This window comes from Hirundo rustica, chromosome 4, assembly GCF_015227805.2.
Source record: "Hirundo rustica isolate bHirRus1 chromosome 4, bHirRus1.pri.v3, whole genome shotgun sequence".
Lineage (NCBI taxonomy): Eukaryota > Metazoa > Chordata > Aves > Passeriformes > Hirundinidae > Hirundo > Hirundo rustica.
Genome location: NC_053453.1, coordinates 63970185 through 63998132, shown reverse-complemented (window position 1 = coordinate 63998132; position 27948 = coordinate 63970185). Strand labels below are relative to the sequence as shown.

At 46.4% G+C, this 27948-nt stretch overlaps 1 protein-coding gene and 2 long non-coding RNA genes across 3 annotated transcripts in view; 2 read left to right on the top strand and 1 right to left on the bottom strand.

Moving 5' to 3' along the window:
* LOC120752191 (uncharacterized) overlaps positions 1 to 3145 on the top strand; it is a 34386-nt gene extending 31241 nt beyond the window's left edge. Inside the window, exon 4 of the long non-coding RNA XR_009207763.1 lies at positions 488 to 3145. This is a non-coding gene — a long non-coding RNA (uncharacterized LOC120752191). The remainder of the gene's footprint in view (positions 1 to 487) is intronic.
* The window catches only part of AKR1D1 (aldo-keto reductase family 1 member D1), a 35161-nt gene extending 23950 nt beyond the window's left edge, over positions 1 to 11211 (bottom strand). The window contains exon 1 of the mRNA XM_040062908.2: positions 11019 to 11211. Coding sequence (XP_039918842.1) covers positions 11019 to 11111 — 93 coding nt within the window. The 5' untranslated portion in view covers positions 11112 to 11211. The remainder of the gene's footprint in view (positions 1 to 11018) is intronic.
* Positions 11212 to 12778: 1567 nt separating this feature from the next.
* On the top strand, positions 12779 to 22070 carry LOC120752131 (uncharacterized). The gene is made up of 3 exons (XR_005700603.1): positions 12779 to 12910; positions 14132 to 14261; positions 21945 to 22070. It is a non-coding gene; the product is annotated as an uncharacterized LOC120752131 (long non-coding RNA).
* The last annotated feature ends 5878 nt before the right edge of the window (positions 22071 to 27948 follow it).

Genomic DNA, 27948 nt, shown 5'->3' with positions numbered 1-27948 from the left:
CCATCTTCTGGAAAAATCTGAGTCTAGCTGCAGCGGAGTTACACAAGACATCCAAGCCATGGGCCAAGCGCTGCAGTCCAAACCTATAATTTAGGATGTGGAGCCGCTGTTTAGGAATCTTAGTCAGCTAAATACAGGAAGGAGAAAGTAGGTACATTCCTGGGCTCAGGGCCTCCTTCATCAGAGCTCGGCACTCACACACAGATTCTTATGCAAGTTTCTAGAAGCCCAATTGCTTATTTCCATTTGCCTGTTTTCTGGACAAGCTGGCAAAAAAGATTGGCTTAAGATATTAGGAACAGTGCATAGAAAGCATGTGTACTGAAGGCCCTGCAGGAAAACACAGGTTGAGTTTACAAAGCTAGAGGATACAAGCCACACAAGGGTACATTCTTAGAATTGTTTAATCTTGTAAAAGAGAAGCTGTACTGTACACCTCTTTCTTGGAAAATGCAACCGCCAGCACATCCCTCTCTCTTGTACACAGGACAATCTGGCTTTCATCCCCCGGAAGCATTGGCAGCCACCATCCAGGAAGCAAAACTCAGCAAAGGGCTCTCTGCAAAAGCAGATAGAAGTGGGAATGGAGGCAGAGAACACAGCTAAGAGCCACAGGCTGCTGTGCTGGCCCAGAACTTAGCTTCATGTCATGCACTGTGTTGCCTTGGAAGGTGGAGGACAGCAAATACGCACAGAGAAGATGGGGGGAATGGTGTCACTTGTGGCCTTGTGTTTCACGACGAATGAAGGTGGAAAAGATGTGCCTTTCTCCTCTTACTTGATGCTCTATCAGTGGCCTGAGGCACGGGGTTTGTCCATGCAACAGAAATTAGATTTCATAACTGCAGATTTAGCATTTCTAGAATTCCTGTGACATTGTTATTCTAGGATTTAGCCAAAGCTTTCTTCAGGAAAGCCTTATTATTGTCACTGGCAGACAGTGCTGGAGTTATTTTTAACACTTAATTGGAGAATGCTCTGTTTTAGGAACGCTGCAACTTTTCACTTGACACAAAATAAGTTAATGCAAGGTGAAGCTAAAGAGCTGCCATACCTTTCTGCTGGCAGCTAGAGGATTACAGCAAACCAAGCACATGATATGGACACCTGGGTCCCTGTGCTCCCAGTGAGAGAGGGGTGGACCGGGAAAGTTTCCTGAAGAGCTGGAGGACACAACAGCCAGCTGGCTGGCCCTGGAAAGCATGGATCTATCTGGGAGGGTGGGTGCTATCAAAATACCCTTCAGACAAGCAATGCAATCACAGGGATGCATGAGGTACAAGTGGAAGATAAAGCACCAGCTTGTGCAATAAGAGAAGAAAAGGTTGCCAGTACCTCTTCTGCTTCATTCCCTAGAGTTAAAGGGGAGAGGTTTCTGGCGCCAGTTCGAAGAAGTGTTTGCAAAGGCAAATGTAAAACTTGGGGAATTCCACCACCTAGTTAGCTGAACCAACAAGAGTTGGCTTCGAAGCCTAGAGAGGCATTTTTTGCACAGTGCTTTCAAGTTTTGACAAATCTGGCCTCCTAGGTCAACCAAAGAGACAATCCAGATGTTTAGCTTCCCGCATGAGCTGCAAGAACATGCTTACGCGGTTTTTTGGAGAACTGTGGGGAATCAGGGACACATCGGCGTGCACAGCCATATTTAACGTATGGAGTCGTCCAGGGACATTTTAAAAATGGAGCTTTGCCTGGAAAATTGGGCTCTAAATGTTCTTGCCAAAAAGCGTATCTTTCAGTTGTGGTAATCCCTATTACTCACTCGTAGGGGTTCAGTTTTTCCGCTCTTCAACAATGCCAGTGATTCCCTGTCTCATCTTCTGTAAAACAGTCTTCTTAACTTTTATTTAGATAGAATGGCTTTCCCTGTAGCTTTTGAATGGACTTAAAAAAAACCCCAGCATATTTAGAAAGCCATAGGAAAAGAGAAGAATAAAAGTACTATTTTTGGGGTGTCAATATTTGGGTTAGTATTATTGCACTGGTAACAGCTAACTTTGTAGTTTTTGGAAGAGGGATATATTGAAACAGCTAGTTCTTGTCACTTGCAGCATGCAGCTATGGAATGGAAAAGGTCTGTTCTCTGTTTGGTTACTTTTCAAATAAGAATCCCTGTGACTGGTTTTGAGTAGTGCTACTGTCCTAGAAGCTTATCTGGATTAACCCTCTATTAGTTTTGGACCTGGACTGACTAAACACGGCTCTACCCTGTGTCACAGGCAGACACATAGTTTGGTGGATCCTGCTGGTACCTGATAGCCACCATCCAAAAGTTGTACTGACTCCCAGACAAAGTTGTCACCTCCTAAAGGCACCCTTGTTCTGGGATCATTTTCCTGCGGAGCGCTCTTGCTGTATCCAAGTCTGCACGCGTTGGTACCGTGTTTGGGAGCCAAATGACGCGGTGCCAGGGCGGCTGCAAGAGCCAGCTCCTCTGCTCGGATTAGGCAGGCATCACTGCACAAGGCCAGGCAATTACCTGCCTGTCAATGGATTCATGAGTGCAAGTCCTCGGCTCTGCGTGGGGATACCTTTGGATATATGGGGATACCTTGGTCCTGGAGCAGTCTGAAAATGTTTTCATGTAGCAGCTGAGATGTCATCATAGGTTAGAGGTACTACCATTTTAAGAAAAAGGGGTTTTGTTTTAGGGGTGCTGAGGTAGCCAGGGGGAAGGGAAGAGGTTGTCCTGAGCACAATCTGCTCCTTATAGCAAAATAAAAAAATCACCATTTTTCAAGACCAGCAATTTTGTGTCCATTTTGCTCAGAAGTCCTCCCTTAGTTTAATGAACTTTGTAGCTAGAAAGCTAGTTTTTCACTCACACTCATCTACAAGGTTGGGCTGTTTGTCATTAGGAATTTCACATGTTGACCACTTCAGTAAACACATCTTTTAATCTGCTCCACATGACTAGACACTAATTGTGTTGACAACTGGAAACAGAAGCCATTAGCACAGAGCAAAGATTAGTAATACTATCACTTTGTTTCTATTAAGCTTCTAGTTCCATGGAAATGAAGAACCACAGAGATTTCGTCAGAGAAGATGTGAAGAGGTAAAAGAGCATTTTGCAAATTCAACAATGTCTTAAAACTGTGGGTTTTGTGCAAATCAAAGTATTAGGAATAAAGCTTGTGTCTCCAAGGAAGTTATGTGCAAGAATCTTTCCTCCAGGTTGACAGAGTGTGGTAAGTTATTTTATCAAATACAAATTTAAAATCTGGTTAAAATACAGCTCTTACACAAAAGCTAGGAGTTTCTGAGTCTGCTACGTTTCAGGGGAAAAAAAGCATCTACCTCTTCTAATTACCCGATTTTTCTAATTATGTGACTTAGGTTTCCTTTCTTAATGAGACAAAGATGCAATCTTGCATTTATGCAAGCCAAAAATGTTCCATTATATAACACAAGGTTACAGGGAGCTAGCAGGAACTGAGGCATCAAGAGGTGGTTGCAGGCAGAGGAGGAGAGGTCAAGGCTAAACATGAAGGAAGAACTGAAGTCAAAGAAATGGAGGAAGACTGCTGCAGTGGCAGAACAGAAAAGTTGTATGGTTGAGAATAAAAGGACAACACAAGATAAACTAGAGGTAGTAAACATGCCACTTGAGCATATAAGAAAGGGAATCTTAAAATGTCTCTTGAAGTGGTAAGCTTTTAGCAAAAGCCATTGATGAAATCAGAACTTGTTCTGAGACCCTTTTGATTTAGTTTAACCTTCTAGTGTGTACCCTCATCTCTTTGTTATAAGGAGTTTGATGTGTGAAAGCACTCTTTCATCTGTGAAACCACTTATTCCCTGGCATATTTGCCACCTCTGTAGCAAGCAGCAGGGATGAATTAAGGCAATACTAGAGCCCAATCACTGCAGTTTCTTGACTCCTCACACAGGCTCTTGCCCAAGAGCCAGGTTGATCAAGAAATCCTGCCTTTATCTGCTAAAAGCTGATGCCTGCTGCTGCACCTCCTCAAGGCATCTCGGCACCAAATATCAAGAAATCCTGCCTTTATCTGCTGTTGGCAACTGGGTCTTGCCAGTAACTGACTTAGTTAAGGAATAAAATCTGAGCAATTAATCGAGGGCGTCACTCAACACCAGGATACCAGCCACCGAAGGAGAGGCATGCCATCTGCAGTTTGTGCAAGAAAAATTGCCTCAGTATGGTTTAGTCCTTCAAGCACGAAACTAACTGAGTCACAGCTCTGTGAGCCATCTGGCTGCAGATATTGGGTTTCAGAAATATTGTTCAGTGTAAAGGCTAGGCTACAAGTTTACTAACAGGCAGGCAAGGAGCCCTCCAGGACATGCAGCAGATCAGGCAGTTGTGTTTCTGGGCTGTGGCAATGTATCTCCTTCCCTTCACCCCTGACTCAAATGGTCAAAACTCCGCTTGGACGTACGATTTCAGGATATCCTCAGAGACTGAGGGAACATGAGGCTACCCTCTGAAACATCTCAGAAATCCCAGCCCTGAGAGACCTCATGTTGCCATGTGTCAGCCAGCCGTGGCTCTGCTGTTCCAAAGTGCTCCCTGAAGACAAGAAGAACTAGTACTGCATGAGGTAATACTGCTGCTTAAAAAGCAAAGACCTTGAGAAAGCCAGTGGTGGTTACCAAAAGGGACTATGAAAGGACACAATGTATTTTGGAAATGCTGGCTAGGAGATACAACCCAACAACATTAAAAAAAAAAAAGAATTGTTTCAGGAATTTTATTTACTTCTTAAATTCAAGCATAAATAAGATGGTTTGTAACCCAATATCCCAGCTGACTCCCCCAGCTCTGTTCAAATCAGGTTCCCAATATTTTACCTCTGAAAAAAATAATTTCCTGGCCTACATCTGTGGTAATTTCATGTAGGTTCATAAAGATCACTTCATTAGAGAGCTAACTTCATACTCAGTACTTGCTGAGTTCAAACACATATTCATGTGTAATCATTCACATTAAAATGACTGAGTTATTTTCTTTACATATTTACTCTAATAGCATGTCATGGGAAAAAAGATAAGGCTGTAAGAACACTCGGATGTTAGAAAGGTTCCTGCTCTTGTCACTGCGTCTCATGTCTTTCAAGAAAAAAATCCAGAAGCCAAGTTTACCTCAGGAGGAAGATGGTTGTGTGAGTCACAGAGGGAGAAATTTACAGGCATGAAATCAAGAAGTGAAAGCCTTTAAGCTCAACAGTATCTGCAGAGATCTCTGGTATCACTTCTCCCAGGAACGCTCAATACATGATTAATTTTGTAGCTTTGGGTCAGGCCAGGTGACCTTCTTTGCAAGTCACCTGAAATCATTGCTGTCTCCAGCCAATCGTGTTTCAGAAGCCAGTGGTGGCTTTCCAGGAGGAAAACGGGGGATTAAGTTGAGTGTAATTCCTCCCTAGTACTGCAGCTCAGAGATCCAGATCCCATTGTGGGGACGAATAACTTATTACCTCTTTTGACTTAGCAGCAGCCTGTGGCAGCTCCAAAGGCGGGCAGCCTGGAGCAGGGGTGCAGCCAGCACTGCTAAGAGTGATTGAAAAAGATTGTGCATGCACATCCTCGTGCGAGGAACTTTTTGGCAAAAGTGATCCTATGAGAGCATTAGAGGCTGTTAGACCTGTACAATGAAAAATTACTCTGTTCAGCTTCTAGCTTGGGTGTAAAAAGTAATTCAGGGTGCCAAAACAGTGTTTTTACTTATCCAAACCAGATTTTTTTAACTTGGTCACTCAGAATGGATCTGAGAGCCCTGGATGAACTTTTCCTCTCCCTGATTCAAACCAGCAATTTCTTCTTAAACAAAACCCAGACTGTCTGGGCACTCACAAGGGTTACTTTGTGGTAGTTAAAGATTTGGGGAAATGGGTCTCTCTTCCTCCTGGCTGGATGCCATACCAAGTTCTTCAGCATCCAGCACTGTGGGGCTGGTGGGCAGCGCACTTTCCCATGGGGAGGGTGCTCCTCCTGCTCCAGCCTGTGCGTGTTTCTTCTTGCCTCTCTCCAGCTATCACCTACCCCACAATCACATTATTTCCCTGAGCTGTCTGATATGAATTTAATCCCCAGAGGCTGAGAGGAGGACTGAATCTGGTTTCCCACCGCCCATGTGGATTCCCTTACCAGCGGGCTATTCAGGGAAAGGCAACTGCTACCTCCAAGTGTTTTAATAATTCTTTGATTCCTCAGCTTGTACTGCCAGTGCCCAAAATGAAATGCTTTGCCATTTGTTTTGCCTGAAACTATTCCACAAAACTGCTTCCAATTTATGAATGGATTTGGCTACCTCAGAACCTCATTTTTAGCTAAGTTGCAACGTGCCAACAGCCCTCACCCAGTGCTATTCTTGAGCACTTTGCCCGATCTTATGTTTCAGAAGCAGCGCCTGTGCACAGTGTGGTTGCTACAACCTTCTCTCCAAGCCCTGTCCTCCCTCAGTCAAAACAGGAAGGCAGGAGAGGAGCTGTGGCCAAGGCCCCTTGACCTTCCAGGGAAACAGCGAGTATTTATGTGGAGACACTGGACTGATGATCTTAGCTGTGTTGACAGGGATGAGTTATAAAGTGAAGCAGGCATAAGTGCAGTTTTAACGAGGCATAGGATTTCCAGGATTTAGGAGTGTTTTTAGCACCTTTCCCCTCTAAGACTGCTCGTCCCCACACTTCATCTGCTTCCAGATGGGTGCCAGTACTGCTCGATGGGCTGTGCTGGGAACTGAGAATCAGTGCTGGGAGGTAGTGGGAGCTTGGCATGGACTGCTCTGGTTCTGCTGTAGCGCAGGGCAATCCCAGGGGCTCATCCAGGGGCCTGTCCTCCTCTACCACCCTCCCCTGTGGGGCTGCCCTCTCCCTCCTCCCCCCATCTACTTAGTGCCCTGGAGAATTGGGTCAACGGCTTGGGGGCCCTCAGGGAGGGGGAGCTGGACACGGTGCATCTGCCGGAGCCTTGGCAGAGCCGCTCCTGCACTCGCAGGGCTTTGCCAGAAGGATCCACAGAGCCAAACAGAGGTAGAGTTGGCCGCAAATTTTAAAGCTGTCTGGAGTGCATTGGTAGTCCTGATTCACAGTTCCCACTGTGGTTTCCACCCAAACCCATGAGGAGAAGTAATATTTGGGGAAGGGAAGAGAGAACAGGGGAAGGAGTCAGTGACTGAGATTTCCACTTATTCACTTGAGTCCATCCCTGGTGGGATAAATAGCCCAATTTTTATGTAGGCAAGAATCTAATACAAATCATACATTTCCTTCCTTGCATGAAGGATAATGCAAAACCAACTCCAACAAACTGAAATCTTTCCACAACAGAAAATTAAGCTTAATAGCTATGCAGTTATTGCATTCCTTTATTTTAAAATAAGGACAGAAAACACAAATTTACCAACCTGTAAAAAAATTTTATGTGCTTCTCTTGATAAATAATCCAAGTTTATGACTAATTCTATTCTGTGACCCAGTGAAGACTCCTTTCTTCCTGTTAGCAGACGAACTGATGGCCAATGGCTTCATTGTACTTTCTTGCTGTGGTAGGAGAGTAAAGCAAAAAGAAACCCCCAACGCTGCACTTTTCAGCCTCAAAGAATTAGCTGAATTGTCATCCCAACCTCTACCCAGTTAGAAGAAAAGCTCTCTTACATCTGGGGGGAAAGAGCATTCAATTAAGATGAGTCTGATTGACAAACAGACCTTTTCCACAGTGGTCCAGCTGTGCTTCTGTTAAGCGATGTACTACTTTGAGTCAGTAAACTTGTACAGGGGACTTTCTGTCAATAGATGTATTTTTTGTTGAGTATTTCACAACCAGAGAAGCATGACTTATCTCCCAAAATTGTCTTTGGGAGAACAATTAAGTTATTTAAGATGAGCAAGGCAAGCTGCTGACACATTTCAGTTTTGAAGGCGCTGCTGTTCAGTTTATGCAGGCAAAGCCTGAAACGTGAAAGCTGGCCTCCTGCCTTTGTTTTCTTCTAGCCGACTGCCGGAGAAGCAGATTTCCCTGTTCCATGGCTAACTAGATCTGCCTGGTTGGCTTAACCAGCGAGCACATTCCTGCACTTCAGGAAGAACACTCTGGGCTCATTATGAGCTACTGGGCTACAGCCTGACACTAAGAAAACAGATTTGGTTTGGACAAGCTGCTCTGACATGGAGGTGCCAGGGTGAATAACCTTTGGGGGGGAAAAAAATCAAAACAACAAACTAGCACAGAATCAAAAACCTGTCTCCAAGAGCGAGATGAATAAGCTGACAAACGAATGGCTGTATTTTATATCAAAGCACAAAATAACCAGAAGTTGCAGGGATCTGACTCATGAGCAGAAATAGAGTGCTGGGGCTGGCTTGAACCATCGATATCACCAGCTGCCTGCCCCCACAGCTGGAGAATGGGTGGCTCAGATGCTGCTGCTTAAGCAATTCAGCCACAAAAGGCAACAACTAAGCATTTTAAGGGAAACGTGTCAGCGCTAGTTTATAGCCTCACTCCTTAGGATAAACCTTGAAACTGTCCTGGGTTACCACAAAGCCTTTCAGTTGTTGAGGCAGGAGGAACAGGACAGACACCTCGCCAGGCATCCCGGTGGAAGTTGCACCAGGCACTAGTCAGCACTCAGCAAAGCAGCTTGTCCCAGCCGAGCAGCACTCCGCCGCCACAGCAAGGAGTTGACAGAAGCCCCCACCCCCCACCCCCCTTATCAGCAAAGCAGCCTTTTTGAAACGGGCAAATTTTAAGCTGTGACCTATTTAAACGTCTTGCTCCATCACCGACCAGCAGCGCGATTCTGCAATAAATCCCACAGCACGCTGCTGCTGCTGCTGCGTTTCCCCAGCTGCTCTCTGTGACAAGTTCTTCGACTCAAATAGCAGTTCTAATCCTAGCGTAAAGCTCCAGCCCAGCTCTGCCAGATAAACACACATTGTTTCACCTGGTCTTCTGCAAAAATGAGACCGTGGCAAGTGTCTTATCACTGCTATTTTCTCTACCTCTTCTCAGCTCCTCCTCCCACCCATAACTTTCTAACGTGTTTATTGCGGAGAAGGAGAAAGCTCAGAAAATCAAACTCCTACAAAAGCAGGGGGAAGGAGAAAGGGTGGTTGGATATGTGCACCCATCCACGCTGAGGGTAAAGTTACACGGCAGCTTCAATTGCTCTAAACTGGAGTTGCCGTAGCAATGCCTGCCCTGCCTGCATTATCCTGTCCTCCCCACCTTCTGTTAGCAGAAAACAAAGGACCTATATGCGAAAAGCAAAAAGCCACTACCTGGGGCTGATTCGGCTGAAAACAAGCCCTACCTAAAAGTGATTCATTTTGGCTCATTGAGCTCCATGCAGAGGCTCGCCGCACACCTCGAACCGCGGGAGGGCAAAGGAAGGAAGCATCAGGATTTTGCAGGACGGGGGTAGAGAAGAAGCAGATCTGTTGCTCTGTCGATTTTGGGACAGATGAATTCCTGCAGAATGAATTCTTAGCAGGCTAACAGCGGTGCAGAGAAGCTGCCTCCCTGAGGGGGAGCCCATCCAGCTCCTCTCTCAGTTCCCTCAGGTTACTTGCCACTCTGGGCTCCCTGCCTGATGCCACAGTATTGAGCTACAGCTTGTCCGGGCTGTGGGCAGAAAGTGCAGCAAGGTAGGAGCTCTTGCGCTGGCAGCTGTATTTTTTTTTTTTTTTTAAACTTAAAACTAGGACAAAAATTGCAACTTCAGGGTTGGGGGCACGATGTACACGTCTGGAAAAAGATGCTTCAAGTTCACTCAGAGCTATTTGGACACTGAATTATGCAACATTCTTCTTTGCTATATCAAAACTCCTGTTAGAGACCTTAATTTTGTTTGACTAACCATTATTCAAAGAAACACCAGCTGAAAATATCTCCCGAAAATTTAGTGATGTGAGGGAGGGGAAGATGCCCGGGCTCTGAAGTCATTAATTCCTATTGATTCTTCCCACGTAAACCAGCACCTTTAACCTGTGACATCTGCAGCCCTGAGGACGTTTACACCCTTTCTGCATCACTCATGCATTGCCTGCAGTAGTGTTTGTTGAAAATTCTACACCGTTATTGATACACCACGGTACATTTAGTGGTTGGTAAATGGCTTTAATCAAGTTTTCTTTAAAGAGGTTCTTTTAAATACCTTGTGATATGTGAAGTCACACACACACATTGATTGCATCGCGGCTATTACACAAGAGGGATTCTGGCCACGATGACTCTTTTCCAACTCTTCAAACAAAAAAAAAAAAAAAAAAGAGAACTGATGAAAGATCAGGCACTTTAGGAGAGCTTTAAAAGGCAGCGGCTACTGAATTGCCTTCGCGCTCCCAGGTCGGCAGAGGAAAGAAGCATCAGGTGTGCTTCCCCAGCCTCCGCGAGTGCAGCCGAGCGGCGCGGTCAGACGGGATGCCTGCCCGGCGCAAAACCGGAGGATGCAGAATATTTGAGAGTGGTTTGGCCGCTGGCAGTCAGCTGTGAGAGCCGCAGGAATCAGGATGCAGGAATTTGGGTCTTTGTTTCAGGAACATTACTTGGAAAGTATCGGGGGCAGCCGCAAGACGGTCCGAAATCCCTCATCTCATCTACCCTCGGCGCAGGGGGCGAGGCGGGGGAGCCGACGGCACCGTCCCTCCTGGCTCCGGGTGGCCGAGGGCTCCCGGCCGCCTCGCCGGGGGTCCCATCCCTTTCCGACCCGGGCATCGCACGGCACCATGCCGACTCCAGGTCCCCCGCGCCCCTGCCCGTGCGCCCGGCGGCGCGGGGCGGTGGGCGACAGCGGCAGCCGCAGCACACCGCAAGCTGGGCGGGATTTTGCTCTTATTTCTTCCCACCTTTTCCTCATCGGCGGGCCGCGCGCTGCCCGCGCCGCTCACGGTAGAGCCCGGTCTTTAACTTCGCGCGGGGAAAGGAGCAAAGAGAGAAGTAGCCGGGACGGAAGGAAAGGAGGAGGGTAGCCGCGGCTCGGGGGGGCCGCAGCGAGGGCGGCCGGCACCTGCCCCCGCCGGCGGCGAGGGGCGCCCCGGCGCCCCCGGACTTACTTTCTGGGGGTCGGCGTAGGTGCCCAGCCCCAAGAGCGGGATGCTGTTGCCGTCGCTGAGCGGAACGCGGTGGCTCTCGGCGGTGAGGTTCATCGCGCCGGCAGGTAGGGCCGCCCCGGACCCGGGGCTGACTCCGCAGGGGGCGGGAGCCTCCGCTTGGCAGCCAACCGCGGCCCCTGGCACCCGCGCCCACCGACGGCCGGACGGAGCGGACCGGCGGCGGCTCTGGGGGGACCGAGGGACGAACTGCCTCTGCCGCCGCCGGGGAGCGCCTTTTTGGGGGGCCGAGCCACGTGTGCCCGCGGCTGCCCTGCACCGCGCCCCGCCGCGCACCGCCCCGGCCCCGCCCCGGCCCCGCGGCCACCGCGGCTCCCCGCGCACCGCCCCGCGCCGGCACGGCCCCGCCGCGACCCCCGCGGGGGCTGCGCACGGGAAGGGCCGCTCCGGACCGTGAGCGGCTTGGGGAGCTGCTGCCCGGCGGCCAGCGAGCCCCCGCGGGCTGCCCTACCTGCTGCCGGCGGCAGGGCACCGGCTTCCTGCGCTTTGGGGTGTCGGGTCTTGGAAATTTGCCCGCAGAGGTGTAGAACAGCGTCCACCTCTCCTTTCCAGTGGTTGAAACCCACGGGTATAGTGGCGAGGAGGGAAGGAAGGAAATCCCAGACCTGTGAGTAGTTTCTCTGCCTCAGCGCTGAGTCTCAAATTGCAGTGAATGGGCTCAAGTTCCTCACGGTCCGGTTCTGCTCCACAGTGGGGGAAAAAAAAACCCCAAAAACAAAACAAACAAACAAACAAAAAACCTCAGCCAAAAAACCGTGTTTCCTAGTGCTGATAGCCCAGAAGGAGACAATATCCTTTATGAAATTCATCACATAGCTCTTACTGTCTTTTCTGGTCCTCATGAAACAATTAGGGCCATGCTTTTACACCACTCTGCAGAGGTACCCTGTCCTGAACCCACGCCTGCTTTGTGACATCTATGCTGAGTTCTCATCATGTGATCTGGAAGTGCAGGGTCTTTTATGTCATCCTGGATCAACCTGGAATTAAGCCCTCAGGGAACATTATTCCTTAGCCACAACAATGGTCTTTGCTTGGCAGATTATCTCCTGTGATACCCTACTTGGCTTTCTGTGCGTGGTAATAGTTCATCCGGTTATGCAATTCCAAGAGGGGTTAATGGATCCATCATGATAAGTTCTTGCTGTAGTTCTTGCAATCAACAGGTGTGCACTAGTTTGCATTCAGAGAAAGGGTTAGTTGCTGCTAGGGCTGGAGAATACCCTACCACGAGACCCTTTTGGTGTTACTGGTTAGATGCCTGCAAGGGTCTCCTGAGGAGATGGAAAAAGTGCCACTTCCACATCCAGGAATGTTCCAAGAAGTTCAGGACTGAGTGCAAGCCAGCTAGATCCCCAACCCAAAATTTCTGGACAGTTATGATGTCCTGTAGGACAAAGGTAGGGTGCTGTGGTGTGTGTAAAACACTCCTTGGAAAGTGGGCTGAGTGTGACTGAGGTTTTCTGAGAGCTTTACCTGGACAGCACAGTGCAAAGAGCTACCTGAAAGGTGGTGGGGCTCCGTCTCAAGGGGGGGAAGCTGAGGCAAACTGCAGCCTGGCTGTGACCAGGCTCATCCTGCTGGACCCTGTCTGTGTGTTGCTGTGAGCTATGGGCACCTGCAGGAGGAAGGAAAACCAGTGACCACCTCCATGCCCCCTAGCTGCTCCCATGGAACTGATTATCTCTTTCTTGCTACAGAGGCTCCAATCTCCTCTCTGTGCCAAGCACGCTCCGTAGGAAGACAAGTCAATGCCAGCTTGCACGTCTAAGCCATAGCCATCATTCTATTGTATTTCTAACAGAGGAGCAGACACATGGAGAGATGGAAATGGGGTGAGTAAAGAAAGTCTGATGTGGCAGAGGACATCCAGAGACCTCCTTATTTCCAGTCCCGTACTAGAATTCCATGAAGAGGCTCTGCTGCCCAGCGGCTGACTCCTATCCCTTGATTTCTATGCTCCAAGTCCACTCCACAACCTGCTTTTCCATAATTCCTCTCAATCCAGCATCTTTGGGAGAGTTTTTAGGCACACTTTTGGCTCATTTTCTTTGGGCTCAGAGCACATCCAGTGTACTAATGTGCTCTGGCAGGAGAGCAACACGTGCCCGGAGCTGCGCGTGATCCTGAGCTAAGCAAAGCACAGCTGTGTCTGCCGTGCCTGTCCCGGGGAGAAGAGCAAGCACAAGGAGCCTCTCTGGCAGGAGTACACGGGCCTGATATGTGAGTTAGCCTTCAACAACTGTGAAAGAAGGATTGATGGACTTGCCATAATACACAGAACGGGGAGCTCGGGCAGGAGAAGAACTTGTGCTTCTAGGAACAGGCGGGCAAAGTGGTCCACCACCTGCGAGGCAAGCCAGCCACACCTGGCACTCCTGCCCTGCCACAGGCACAAGACCGCAGCACTCATCAGGGTAACAGGAAAAAGTCACCTCACTTCTAGTTTCACTGCTAGATTGGTCCTTACAAAACTAGCCAATGTGCTTGCCCGAGAAATTGGAGAGAGGCAGAGGGTTTTACAAATCCTTCCCGCTACTCCTGCACCTTAACTGACAGCAAGGAGTGTGAACACCTCTTACGCATGAGACTTTTTAAGTCTCATAGCTGCTCTAGCTCCCTACCGTACTGTTCCAGCACCTTTGCAGATTTTGTATTAAACCCCAGAAAACAGACAGGGAAATGCATTTTTTCCCCTTTACATCCAAGTTACTAACTAAAAAAAAACCACCTTATTTCATAGATATACTAGCAGGTTTTCAGTTGACAATGAATATCCTTTAAAGAACAAAGGAAGCCTAATAATGGAACCTGGAGCCTGTCACATGTAATTCTTGTTAGTAATAATTTCTGTTAGCTGTTCAGGGAAGCACAGTTCTAAAATTCAGAGCTTAAATGACTTAACCAGACGTTTTACGAGGACACAGTATCTAGCAACCCTGACTGCAAAACAATGCAAGTTTCTAGAGGCAAAATGTTGGATGCTGGTCATTGTCGATCAGTAACGATTCAGGAGATTTTATGAAATGCAGATGTGATCTCGGTTCTTTCTCTAGGAAACAAAAACAATGAAGTTTCAGCCTGGCCTGACTAGAAAGTAATAAGTGCTGCCATCCTATCAACACGAGTTTGCCTTCTCTAGTGAAGCTCTTAAATCACACAAAAACACCTTCACAAGCAACTAAGGTAGGTTTGTGATTCATGTTTTGATGGTGCAGGGTTTTAGAATTGCATTAGTCATCTCAAACCTAAGTAAAGAGCAGGGATTTCAAAAGCAGCATCTTATATGTGTTCTGTTCCCCACCCCCTGAATCTCCCCACAAATAAAGTAGATTAAAAAAATTAACAGAAAAAACTAGATCTAAGTTTTTTACAGGAAAAGTGGGTCAGACATTTGAGGATTCTTGCTGTTAAAAACTTGCTGAAATCTCAGGTAGAGAAAGTACTTAACGGCCTCCTTTACCTGGGCAAAACTGGTCAGGGATCTTTTAAAGTAAAGAGGTCACCTTTTTACTCATTTTATCTCAAATTGCTAAGTACCCTGGGAACAGGAGAAAATGTGTGAGGCCTTTAAATATAGAATCCCCAGTTCTTGGAAGGAAGGAGAAAGAGTCATTGATTGAGAAGGACTGGCCTTGTCATCATTTATATTTCACGTTTTCTTGGACATTCATGGGTTGTCCCCCTCCCTTCCCCACCACACCCCCCCCCCCTTTATTTTATTTTTTTTTTTTTTTAAACTTGTTTTGGACAAGAGCACATGTTAAAAATAGAATTTTCCTGTATCATCTGGATCTAGGTGTGTTTACACATTGTAGATTTAGATCTAGAGATTCTAAAGGTGGGTGACCTGTAGTGCCTAAAAATGAGCTTTTCATAAAAGTGAAATTTGAAAATACTTTAAAAATACTTGTATTTGTTAGACGAAAAGTGCATGTTGCTACAGTTTCTATTTTCTCTATGAGTCCTGCTCCGCTCTGTGTAATTATCTGCTAGAATGCATACTCTGCATGTGTTTTTAGTTAAAATTTCTTAAAACACGGTCTTAAAGTCTGCATATTTTCAGCCTAGTACTTTAATAACTCACATAAAATAGCATGTGTCCGTCTTGCATGTGGAATATCTACTTATGTATTTTCAACTATTTAGCTTAGAGATTTTGGTAGCATGTGTCAAGACTAATGTTTATTTTCTATTTTGCCGTTACCTATGATAAACTAACACATATAAAAGAAAACTTCTAGCTTAATTTTAAACTCTAAGAAATAAGGTCTGTGAATGCTCAGTAGAGGGCCTATGCACAAAGTGAGATTTCTTTTTTAGTTCTTGCTACTTCTGCCACAAAAGATATAAGCTGAACTGGAGAACACTTCTCTGATTTAAAATTTAAAAAAAATGTAGCATCTTTCTATTCTGTTTTCACAGATTATCACAATTATTATCACATATATCCCAATACACTTCTCGAGGGTACCTGATGAGTGGCACCTTGCACTGCCTGCATGATTCCTTCATTTAGTGACCAAGGGATTCCTCATATGGAAGCTTTGTGATCTCTTCCCTTTGGTGATGTTTGTTGCCCAAGGAGGCTGATCACTGCCAGGATAACAGCCTGGGCTTTGTTGGGAAGTGTGATGTAATGGGCATTCCTAGCAGTTTTTATGCAAACTCCTTTTTTTTTTTCCCCTAGCTCCCACTGGTGCAAGTAAACTACTTGGCAAAAAATGAAACACTTAAGTGCTCTTTTTTTTATTATTATTATTTCAATAACTTTTATGTCTGCTAAGGACTAGTTCTTGGTAAATTCTCCTTTGAAAGACCAAAGATTGCTTTCAAGGTTTTGAGACTTACAGCTTGGCAGTGGTGGGAATATGATATATGTAAACTTTTAGTGAAACTCTTTGCTGCAAGTCCTGCAAAGCAGTATCTGTCCTCCGAAAACCTCATCTGACCTGACTTTTCACACTGGTCCAGCACTTCTGCTGGATCCCTAAGGAGAGCATGAGGACAGGGAGAAAATGTGCCTACCACTCGTGCCTGTGGAGAGATTTAGGAAAATACTGGATGGCTGGGTCACTTATCCCTTCTGCTTCCTAGAAATGCTCTGTGGCTACAGCTGTGATAAAAGGGAAATTCCGATGTATCCTTGATGCCGATCCATTGCTCCTAGTAACACTGGAAAAGTGAAGCCACCGCAAACCTTTGATCGCTCCTGGGGTACAGGAAGAATGCCAGAAGCTGCTCCAGATTATGCTCCCACCATTTCTGTGGCTGTGGGGGTGTGCTCACACTGCACCGAGGCACAGGGACCAGCCTCCAGTGGCCATCCCGGCCCATCCCTGTCCCCACGCCACCTTGGGACAGGTGCAGAGCCCCAGGCTGTGCCATCCCCTGGAATGCCACTGCCACAGCCCTTGTGCCGGGTGCTGTGGGGTGCTCCTCCACGGGGGTGGCTGTACAAATAGCCAGAGCCTGCTCAGCAGTTAAACCCCCCTCTGGTTTGGGCTGTAGTCACTGAGGGAAGCTGTACCAGAAGCAGCAGCCTCACAGAGAGTAGAGGAAGCAAAATCTCACAACGTGAGAGCCAAATTAGCCAGGCTGTTTATACACCACCACCATGGCACAGCAGGAGAGGGGCCAGCACTAGAAAATGGGCACTTTAACACCCTAAAATGTGCCCTTTTCCCTTTTGATGTCCACTTCGGGAACTTGAGTTGCTCCATTATAATCCCTGGAGTGTTACTCATGGTTGAAAATCCCTGTGGAGCACGAGGGACTCCTTTGGAGGATCAGAAACTGCTGGGAAAGGGAAAGAGATGCTCAGTTTGAAAAAGCAATCCTCCTAATCCTTTGGAAAGGTAATGCTCTAGCCCTTTACCAGTGTCATTTATACAGGTGCTGTCTCATGAGCCTGCTCTCTTTTGGGCACTGTCTTTATGCCCTGAGTTTGGTGTTAGCAGGGCTTGCATCAATCTGAGCCAGAAGCCAGCTTATTTCCTCCCCCTGACACTGTTCACTGATTTATCACTTTCTTCTAGCAACAGTGTCTTAGTTTTCACTCCTGGCTGTCTGCTCCGGCACATGACCGACCTGGGAGCTGAGTGCTGCCTCTCAGATCCCCAGCCAAAGGTCAGTAGCTGCATGGTGGCCTCTGGATTCCTCAGATACCGACCCTTGTCATGTGGGGAGGCATTAACCTTTGGCCCTGAGTAAGTGTCCTCATATCTCACCTCAGTTAGTCTGGCCTGTTATTTGATCCTGCCCAGTACAAACACCTTTCCTTTGGCATCCTGCAAATCTAAGCCCTGTCTTGATGATTTCCAGCACGCCGTACACCTGGTGCTGGTGGGAGATACCTGTGTGTGGCACCCAGGGCTGAGTAAGCAGTGGCAGAAGGGGCAGCTTGGGAAGAGCTGATTGTGCATCCACAGCCCCTCCTGCCTCCCAGCAGTGGTGGTGACTCCCTCTGTGCAACCTCTCTTCCGCACCCAGAATAGGGATAGCTACTGTGGGAGGATACTGCCTGTATCAGGCAACAAAGGTGTTTTGAGAGTTTGAGAATTTCGGGTTTTATAACTCCTGATGCAGGGGGAGGAACTCACTGAGAGTCCCTTACTTCTAATCAGGCTCTTGGGAGAGAGTTAGACTCAGCACCCAATCTTTGCATGTTCCAAAAATGTGATATTTCTCTTGCCTCTTTTTAATGCAGAACTTGGTCATGGGTTCACCTCAGTGCACCACCACTACTCCTGCCAACTCCCATGTTTACCTGACACGTAACCTCGCACAGCTCCCTTGGGTCCATCTCAGGCATTCTTAGTTCAGCTCTGATGAATGATCATTTTACTTTCTTGCGCTGGGTAAACAGCTGTTTTCCATGTTACCTGCTTTAGCAGCCTCACCAGCACGCTGTTTCTTTCCTTGCCTCCAGTAGCAAGCAGACACAAGTGACTAATTGCAGCAGGGCTGCACCAGCACCTTCTTGCAGTCGGGACAGCGTGAAAAACGCACATCATTTTCACACAGCACGCCACAGGTCAAATGGCTGCAGGATAAAATAACAGGGACCAGGCACTTACAGTCTCTTTTCTGTATCTTTTACTGTTCAAAAGAATGAAAGCAACACAGGCTTGGAGGGTCCCAAAGTGGCCAGGCCCCTTTGGTCACAGCACTTCCAGCTTCAAGCCCCTACTGGGGAATCTCTCCCTTTGAAGTACATCTCACTTGGGCAGAATCCAACATCACGAGGAGGAAACTATTAGCTTGTAAAGAGAACCCCACAGGTAAAGTCTGACCTCCTGCTGGTTTCTTAGCTTGCAGTTATTTCCTGTGGATGCTTTAAAGACAGATGATATTGTGGGTTTTACTGGTGCTACCTGCTAGTGGGCAAGGCTCTGTGTCCAAAGGAACAGGGAATTTAGAAGAGTAGGCTTTAAAACATCCCACTGATGCATTTTAGCCTATCTGCATGATTTTTTAAGTGTGGCAAAGTGCTTTAAAAGGCCAGATAAACTCATCTTTGCGTGGGTTAGTCCTTGTCCTGGAGCTGGCAGCCCAGGAGGAGGGAAATGCTGGTGGGAGCAGGGTGATGCTGCCAAAGGATGTGAAGCACCACTTGAGCACCCGTGCTTTTTGAGCACAGGTTCTATCAGGGCTGGTGGGATTTACAGCTGTGTTCAGCTCTTCATTCCACATTAAGTAACAAGGTGCTGCATGCAGATCACCGGGCAGGTTTTTTCTCTCAGTGGGCTCTCAGTTTTCAATGGCCATTTCTTTTGTCTGTTTTGCAGACAGATTTTTTTTTTTTTTTATCATCTGTTTTTCTTTTCCCAAATTGTCACTGAATTTTTGATGTTTGCATGTACATTGGCAGATTGAGAAATCTCCTGATGTACTGTGAGACGTGCTTATCGTATCCTGCCAAGCTCTACCAGCCTATAATTTGCGTGCCGTCTTCCATGCCACCTTGCCTTTGGAACTTCATTGTCAGGTTTACTCAAGCCTGTGTCCAAATATCTACATTTTCAGAAAGTCTCATCCTTCTGCCCTACCGCTTTTCCATGCCTTCTGTCCTCTTGTGCAATGAGGCAACATGATGTTAACCTCCTCTCTCCAAGGCGTTGGGTAGCATCTCTGCAAATCAAATGGTGGTGGTCCAGTCTGGGATTAGGAAATAGTAAGAAGTGAAAAATTCCTTGTTTGCATAAGACTGGAAGAACTGTTGGGGCAGAGCTGGGGCTAGAACACAGAGTAAGTCATGGGACTGCCTGTCATAACAAGAAAGGGGAGCTTGCAGCAGCCTCTTTTTTTGAGTTGATTTGTTAAATCTCCTGTAATTGGTTTAGTAAACACTAATAGATGGGAAACAAAACAAAATGTTCTCTTCCAGCTTTTGTAGACTGCGTGATATCTCGCACAGCCATATGGGATTAATGGTGGCTGTTGGGTAGGATTGTATCATAAAACTTTTATTAAATGTTTTAAAGCCAGTTAAAGAGACATTGCCAATTTGAGCTTTCTAAGATTTTGCAAAGTAAAAATTTTTCCGCTGTAGTCAAAGTGCTTTTGAAGTGCTAGATCCTGAAATTTTTAACCATTTAAGAAGTAAATTGCTAAATATACTCTGCTGGTGCTGAGCCAATACTGTGACAGAAATTCAACTAGTTATTTACAGTACTGTTGTGGGCAGAAAATGAATAAAATGCTCCAAAGCAGAAATTAATTCCTCCTATCTTCCTTAATTTCCAGAAGTATATTAAATCTTAATTGAAGCCCCATTAAAGTGGCATTTTAGACAGGAGGGTTTGGGTTCTCCTACCGGTTTGATGATTTGTTTTTCAGATAAGCTTTTCTTAAAACCCTCAAGTCTCCAAACGGAGAAATGAGACCTTTTGTGAGTGTAATACTGATTATTAGACAATCCATATGTCTGAATCCTTGAATTTCATTAAAAACCAAGCTTCCATTTCAGGTATATAATTCCCCATATCATAAGGTGAAAATGTCCTTTTTTTCCCATGGAGAGCATTCAGCATTCAGCATCTTTCAAGGAGCAAAGCAGCCCACGACAGGAAAAAGACCTGCAGGGCTCAGTGTCTAGGGTAGAAAAGAGATGGGTGGATGTAGATGCAGTCACAGTTTGCTTTCCTGGGTAGCGTTGTACTCGCAGTCATGCGAGAAATAGGAATCTTTTGATGGAGCTGAGGATGCACTTGGGTTTCTGGGCTGCAGGCTCACACTGCTGGGTCGTGTCCAGCCTTTCATCCTCCGGTGCCCCAAAGTCCTCCTCAGGGTTGCTCCCTATCCCTTCATCCACCAGCCGTTGCTCATACCAGGGGTAGCTCCTTTTCAGTTCTCACTATGATTAAAACTCCAGGATGCTCGATCTTTAGATGTGAGCCCATCAGAGCGCATCCTGGACTGTTGTGAGACTCTGAAGGGCAAAAGCATCTCTTTGCTACCTGCTGCGCCTTGGGTGTGGGCTGCCTCGGTCTGCGAAAGGGCAGCAGAGGCTGGGGCAGGGATTCCTTCCCCGTGCCCGATCCATTTCCAGGCTGCTCTTGGCGCACACGCTCAGCTCTGGTGTTGCAGAGGGCTGACGCGTCCCTGCGGCGTTCCGGGGATTTCCTGCGCGCTGGCGGCGCTGAGGGGTGCGCTCCGGGGTGAGGCCCGAGGTGAGCGGGCCTCGGCACGGTGTCACCTTCCCGGGCTCACAGCTCGTTGCTCACCCGCAGCTGGGACCTGACGGGCTATTTTTTTTTTTTTTTTTTTTTTTTTTTTTTTTTTTTTTTTTTTTTTTTTTTTTTTTTTTTTTTTTTTTTTTTTGTCTCTGTTTTGTATAAATCTTCGTCGCTGTAGCACTTCATCTGATGTGACTAACGCGCATGGTTTTTCTCTGCTCTCTCCCCTGAGGAAGGTGGGGGGAGAATTAGTGTGGGCAGTGCAGTATTTCTGCTTCGGTCTGGTTATTTTAGAAACAAACTTAAAAACATATGTTCATTTCAGTTCGTTTATGTGACAGAGGCAAGGTTGAGGAGATATGCCTGGAAAGCGTAGCTGAAACCTCCCTAAGAGCTGGGCTGTGTTCAGGGATCATGTTACACGGAGTTTATTGCAGGCTGGTATTTGAATTCACTGTAGCCTGCCATTGTACTTTAGAGGTCCCTTTCTTTTACAGATCTCTTCATTTTGTCTCCTTCTATTTGTATTTCTTCCGTTCATTTTTCTTTGCGGGACAATTTCATTTTTTTGAAACGTTCTCTGTTCTCTGTAATCATCTATGCTACGGAAACACATTTGTATAAATCTTGATAGCCAAAATTTTCTCCTCATCTCGATCCTCGTTGTGTTGCATATTGTGTCCTTGCTCCACAATTCCTACCTAAATTTCCAGTCCTGGTGAGACAGACTGTACCCTTGAAATACTTGTGTATTAATGAGGCAACAATTGGGATTGGCAGGTCACGGTGATGGAAGATTTCCTCATGAAAAAGTGAGGATTGGCAAGTCTGGTTTTCATTTTTCATCAAAAGGAAAGGAGAGTTTTGTAAATGATGGTGGGAAAAAAACCTGAGGAGGGGAGATTCCAGGAGATAAAAGCCTGTCTGCCAGGGAGGGAGGTGAGGGGGCAACCCACTTCAAGCCCCGGCTCCGCTGGACCTGGATGCAGACCTGAAGCCCCTGCCTCTGTGAGGTTGCTGGCTGGGGCTGCTCCCCTTCTGGCCAATGCTTAAAGATGTAGAAAGTTAGAAGAAAAATGAGAAAAATAATGGCAACTAACTTAATCATGGGAGGAGAGCACCCGAGTGTGCCTTTGCTGAAATCTGTCACAAAAAGTAATTAAAATTTCTCCTTTGTGTTCTCCTCCAGTGCTGTAATCCCTGTGACTGCCAAAGCTCATCCTACTTCTCACCAGCTGGACTTTCCTTGGGGCTGGGAACTTACAGCCACTTGAGTCCTTCTTCTGGGAAAAAACGTCCCATAGAGTGCTTCCCAACACTGCAAGAATGCAAATAGGATTTGAAGAAGATGGTTCTTATTTGATTATAGCTCTAAGCAACATCTTCTGGTCTTTTGTAGAAGTATAGTTCCAAGTTTGTATTAAAAGGGGGAGGGGGCAAGGGGGAAGGCAAATTGGGATTTTTGGAGGGGTTTTGGTAAAGTCTTGCACTTTGTTACTGTAGTGGTGCAATGGAAGCTTGATTTGTGGGTCCAGGGAGAATATAGATTGTGAAAGAAAAAGTCGAGATTTTTGATAGGAGCAAATAGTTTTGAGCACTCCTTTTGACTTTTCCTCCTAGTGATATTGGTGGGGATATAGTTAATTTTAATGGGAACAGGATCAGTGTATAAACCATGATAAACCTTCACTAAATGAAAACTGGAAAATGTCTACTGAACTGCTTTTGAAATATCTGGATGTAAGTAAAAGGGATCAGAGGCCTGTTTGTTGCTCAGAGAATGTATTTGACTCTGGACTAATAAATTTTCCCAGATTGTCTTTAAAAAGTTAGTTGAATGAAAGGTCAGTCCCATTTGTAAACAAAGCTGTTGGAATTTATTGTTAAGTAAAAGCACCAGGGGCTTTTGCAGTACTTTCCTCTGTGGCTGAGTGCCGGCACAGTTGCTTTTTAGAAGGCTTAGTGCATATGATTTTTTTATTAGAAAATAAACAGAAAAGACATGCCAATCAGTAGCTTCAAAAGGTCCTTGCTGCAATATCAGTGTAAGAGCTGTGCAATAGCCTCCTGATGAAATGGGAAAGCAGGCAAGTTGTTTTCAGGCACTGTGGTAGAAAATTGAAGTTCTGGCCAGCCTAGTGAAAAGTATATGAACCTTCTGGGGAGTCTCCGCTACATTTGCCCAGCCTACACTGATTTTTTTCACTGATTCTTTGGAATCAGGTGAAAATCAGTAGTCTGAGGGCTCAAACCAAACAGAAAAGAGAAGGACACTCTGAGGATGTGAAATCTTGTACAGACACCTGCAAAAACCAAAGCAGCTGTTTGCTGTGTTGCACTGGCAGGAGTGCTGTGCAGAGCAGGAGGAGTGGTTGCCTCATAGACTTTTGGGTAAGGACACCCTACTCACTCTCCCCCTACCCTGTGGCTGATGCTGACAGTGCTTCCTAGTTCTGTTCACATTATCTGTCCAAACTAGAGGTCTCTGAGTTGGGTGAGCACCCTGCAGTACAGCAGGAGAGAGGGGCTCTGCGTAGGGATCCAGGCTGCACGAGCTCAGCAGCTGCAGAAGTGGGATTGCCTCTCCAGCCATCCCTGATTGTTCTGCCATGGCAGTGCCAAGTTCAGCAGGGGCTAAGATTCTGCTTTTTGGGCAGGAGCTGTAGCAGTGGTGACATCACTTTATGTGTAGTGTCTGAATTTCTTCACATCCCATGCCTGTGCCTCCTTTGCTTTTTATATAATGTGGCTTGTGCACGGTGTCATTTTACTAGAACAACGCTTCTTAGGCACTGCTGTAACCAGAGATACCCTGACCTTACTGTCACATGCTGGCTATTTCTTGTGCCAAAACAAAAAGGTGAGAAAATAGAAACTAAAGGCACAGAGCAATTGCCATGTATATATTTGCACTTCTCTCTCCTGAGCCTGTAAATAATCTGGTTTGTGGCAATGTTTCTGTTAGGTGTTTCTGCCTCGTTTCTGCTTGGCAAATGGCTTTGGAGAGGCTTGGGAGGTTTTATTTGCTTTTTCAAGGGAGAGAAAAAAAAAGATAAGGGGGGTTTGACTGAGGCTGTCGTGAGGCCAGTGAAGCTTCAGCACACCAGCTGGGAGCATGGTTCACTCTCTACATGTGCTTAGGGAGGCAGCCAGGTTCCTAGACAGGATGGACAGCTAGCTGGGAAGAAAAGGACAACCCAAAAGGTTATGTGGTCACATGGCTAGGTTTTCCTTGGGCTGGCCTTCAACCCCCTGTCCCCATCACAATTCCTAGGCAAGGCTGTCTATCGAGGCTTGTGTAAAAAAAGAGCTGCACCCTTTTAATCAAAGCTGTGAGTTTAAGTAGGCTTCCAATAAACTCATGCATGTGCCTGGACTCTTATTTCAGCCTGAAGTGGGGGGGTAGGGGGGGTTGTTTTTTTGGTTTTGGTTTTGGTTTGTTGTGTTTGACCTTTGTGTTATTTTAGCTTAAATTAAGAGCAGACTGCAATTATTACAGTATTTTCCTCCTCCAAAAATGTGTGATATAGTGTTTAAACTTGTAGAAAATCATGGTAGACAAAGCTTGATAAACTTTGGTCCCTTTCCAGAAAGGTGAAGAGGAAAAGATTTCTCCTGGACTTGTTTTCTCAAAGTGAACTCCAAGGAGTCTCTGCTGTGCCTCACTGAACCCAGGCTCCTTCTCTTATATCAGTGTGTGGTGCCTTATAGCAGCTCCCAAGACTTTAACCTGTGACATCTCAAAGAACACACACATGCTTCTCTGCACAGAAACCCAAGGATGGGAGAACGAAATTTTCTGGCATTTGAAACTTCATTTCAGTGTTCAAATTTTAGAAATGTAATTCTATTAAGTAATTAAGAGCCTGTTGACACTGAATGAAAATCACAGGAACATTAGGCTGTTGTATGGGAGAGTAAAGTGCTGTGTGTCCTACCAGATGATGAGACCTCATAATAGGCCAAAAGCTCTCCTGGAATCCCCAGCTGAGGGGACACAGCTTTTGTGATGGCCACCTTCTGGCTCTAAGAGAGCTCATTTCTCTGAAAGGCAAAGCCCTTTTCTTGCCCGCTCTGCCTTTGAACTAAGAAGCGTGAAACCTAAGGGATGCTGCACCACTTCCTGAGTTTCGTGTTATGCGTGGATGGCTGGACATTGTTCATGCTGAGCGTTCAGACAAGAGGGGAGAATTTGCGTGCGGTGCGTCCCCTCTGAATTATCCCACAGCAGCCTGTCCCACCGGACCACCTCCATGGCTGAATGAACAGCAGCTGTTCATTAGCAGGGAACAGAGATCCGGCGCTGGCCATAGGAAGTAAAAGCCCTAGAGCACACTGCAGTAGCCTTGTTCTCCCTTTACAAAGCTGCTCTCTGTTAAACTGTGGTATCGACCCTCACTGGCGTACAAATGCCCTTCGTTAGGGTTTGCACGCTGTGTTATATGAGTCCACTGTTAAAAAGCAAATGAACAAAACCTGCTTGTGGTAATTTACTGTAATGGCACTGGAAGTCAGTTTAATCAGGGAAAAGAAATGATTGGGGTGATTGTGCTCAACTGGAAGGGGCAGGACAGCCGGTCGCTGAGGTGGTGACTTCACCGGGGACTGTGGAGGAGATGGATTATTTGCAAAATCTCAGCCTGACATGGCTCTCACAGAATGCAGCCTGCTCCTAAGACACACATCGGTATATGTTTAATAAGGTGTTAGAACAGAATCTGAAATGTTCGTTCACATTCCCCTGTTGTGGATCATTTCAGTGACCATCTGGTGCCCCTCTTACTTTTTTTAAAGGAGCTCTTGCATCCTGCACATTACTTTCTGTTTACCCTCTGGGCCCCTGCTTGGCAGAGTGCCATGGAATGTGCTTGGTGTCCTGTCCTTTCCTAACTCAGCAAAACACTGAAGACGGTGCGTAACGATAAGCCGTCGTGTTTCCGCTCCCACCTCACCAGGAGAGCCTCATCTTACCAGCTGTGAGAGCAGCCTCTGCTTGGAAGGTGGGAGAATGATGTGAGAGTTTGTACAAGCTGTACTTTTATTTCCAGGGAGATTTTTAACGCTTCTTTTGGTGGCTTGCTCAGATTTGCATACCTGAGTAGAGGCAGCAGCCTGATATCCAAGTGGTAGAAGAGAAATCTGGTTGAAGAAAAAAAGAATTCTTTTCATGAGTCCAGGAGATACTCTCTGACACCAAGCTGAAAGACTTCCCAGCTGAGCCATCGTTATCTGTGTATTAGTGCTACAATTACAAACCTACCTGGGCTTTGCAGTGTGCAAATTCAGTTAATTTGCTTAGCTGAAAGAAAAGCAGTAGCTCTACCCTTTCTAAACTGACCAGCATGGAAGTCTGTATTTTAACCTTAAGAAGAGCTAGCAGCCTTGAGGAATGCTACTAGGAAGTGGACCTCAAGCAGTTACACTGAACAAACAATGAATTGCATGTATTTCTAATGTGTCTGTCTGTGTGGACGTGATTGAGAGAGGGCAAAGAAGAGGAAGGATGGACCTGACACCAGCCATATTCAGTTTAGAAGGGAATGCAGAGGAGACTGTGGTTGCAGACTGATTTAGGAGTGCATTGAGTCCATTGAAGGAACCTGGTGTAAGTGGTGGTGGGTTGATGTTTTTCACGTGGCAGCAGCCCTGATGCTGTGCTGTGGACACATTAAGCTGCATCACCTCCAAGAGACACAGGCTGAGACAGCTGAGCCCATTTCCACCAGCACCACTGCAACTCTGAGCCAGCTTCTGCCAGGAGAGGTATTTTGTTGAGGGGATGGAGCTGGGATGATTCCCAGGCCCTGGGCAGGCCTTGCTGTACTGGCACAACACTGCTCTATGAATTCTCTGACAAACTAAAACAGCTGAACTCTTTCACGTTTAGTTTGTTTAAGTGGCCCTTTGCAGTGGCGTGAGTATGCTGGGCATTTTATTTGTCCTTCTCTGGATATCTTTTGCTTTGTCATGCTGATGACATTCTTACTCAATTTATTTAGCCAACATTTTTTGGCTAGCACTATGTTGAACTCTGCTTCTGGAGTCCTCTTTGGTTCAGGTGCCTCCACAGCTTCTCTAGGAAGCAAGTCAGGGTTTTTCTGGTCAACAAGATCATTTACATTTGCATTTGTTCACTGTTGTTCCTCTTTCCTTATCTCTGTTTGTATTACATTGCCATTCAGGGTGTTCCTGCACTCGTCCCATGTTGGTATGGTGCCCAAAAGTTGACGCTTCTGTAAGCTTGTAGTCTGTGTGTGGTACAAAAAGTACCAGAGAGAGTGGCTAGAGATTGCTATAAAGTTCTCAACGTTGTATTTTATTCTCCTAAATGAAATTCCTGCTGTAGATCCTCCTACATGCCAAAGTAAGGAATCTGTGTGAAAGTGTCTTCACTCCATGTGTGTTTATTGTCAAAGTCCTTCAGGCTTTGTTTGACTATTTTGATGTGTCCAGTTTCTTATCTGATGCTTTCTGGTTACCTTTCCAATTCGGGGACAAAGTCCAAAGAGAGTTTGGCATATGCTTATGGAGGGTGGAGTTGGCAGAGAAATGGTTTAGCACTGCCCCCTTTTTGATTGGAAAGCTGTCCTTGTAAAATAACCCCAGCTGGGGTCTGAAAAAGAGAGAGTTTCTGCATTTCCTTAAGTGCTATTGTCACAGTACCCAGAGGAATAGATCTCATTTTAAATTTGAGGAGTGTGACTGTTCCCTCTGTGACACTTTGGTATCACAGGCTGGGGCACATGCTCAGAAGGAGAATCAACTGCAGGCAGATGTCTCTCGTGACTGTTTTCATGACCTGTCCTCAAGGATGTCCAGGGTTCAAGGTCCCACACCACCCCCAGGTGCTCTGCTTCATCATCCTTACTGCTGGAAAACAGGCCTTTACACCTCTCCTGAACCTCCCTTCCCCGGGTTTAAAGATTATTACTTTCTGCTCTAACCCCCCCAAACCTCTACTGTGTATACTTTATATATGTTCTGATGTAGAGTGTTTGAATTCCCATGAGAACACAGAAAAGAGCCAACTCACACCTCAGAAGGTGACTCAGAATCCTTTCTGGCCAAAGACAGAAAACTCTGCTCTTACCTTAGCAGGAAAGACTAAAATCATCTAAGAGTGTCTTGAACGATAGCATTTAAAGAGTGGCAATGCCTGGATACTATGTGAGGATGGAAGGGACCTGAATATT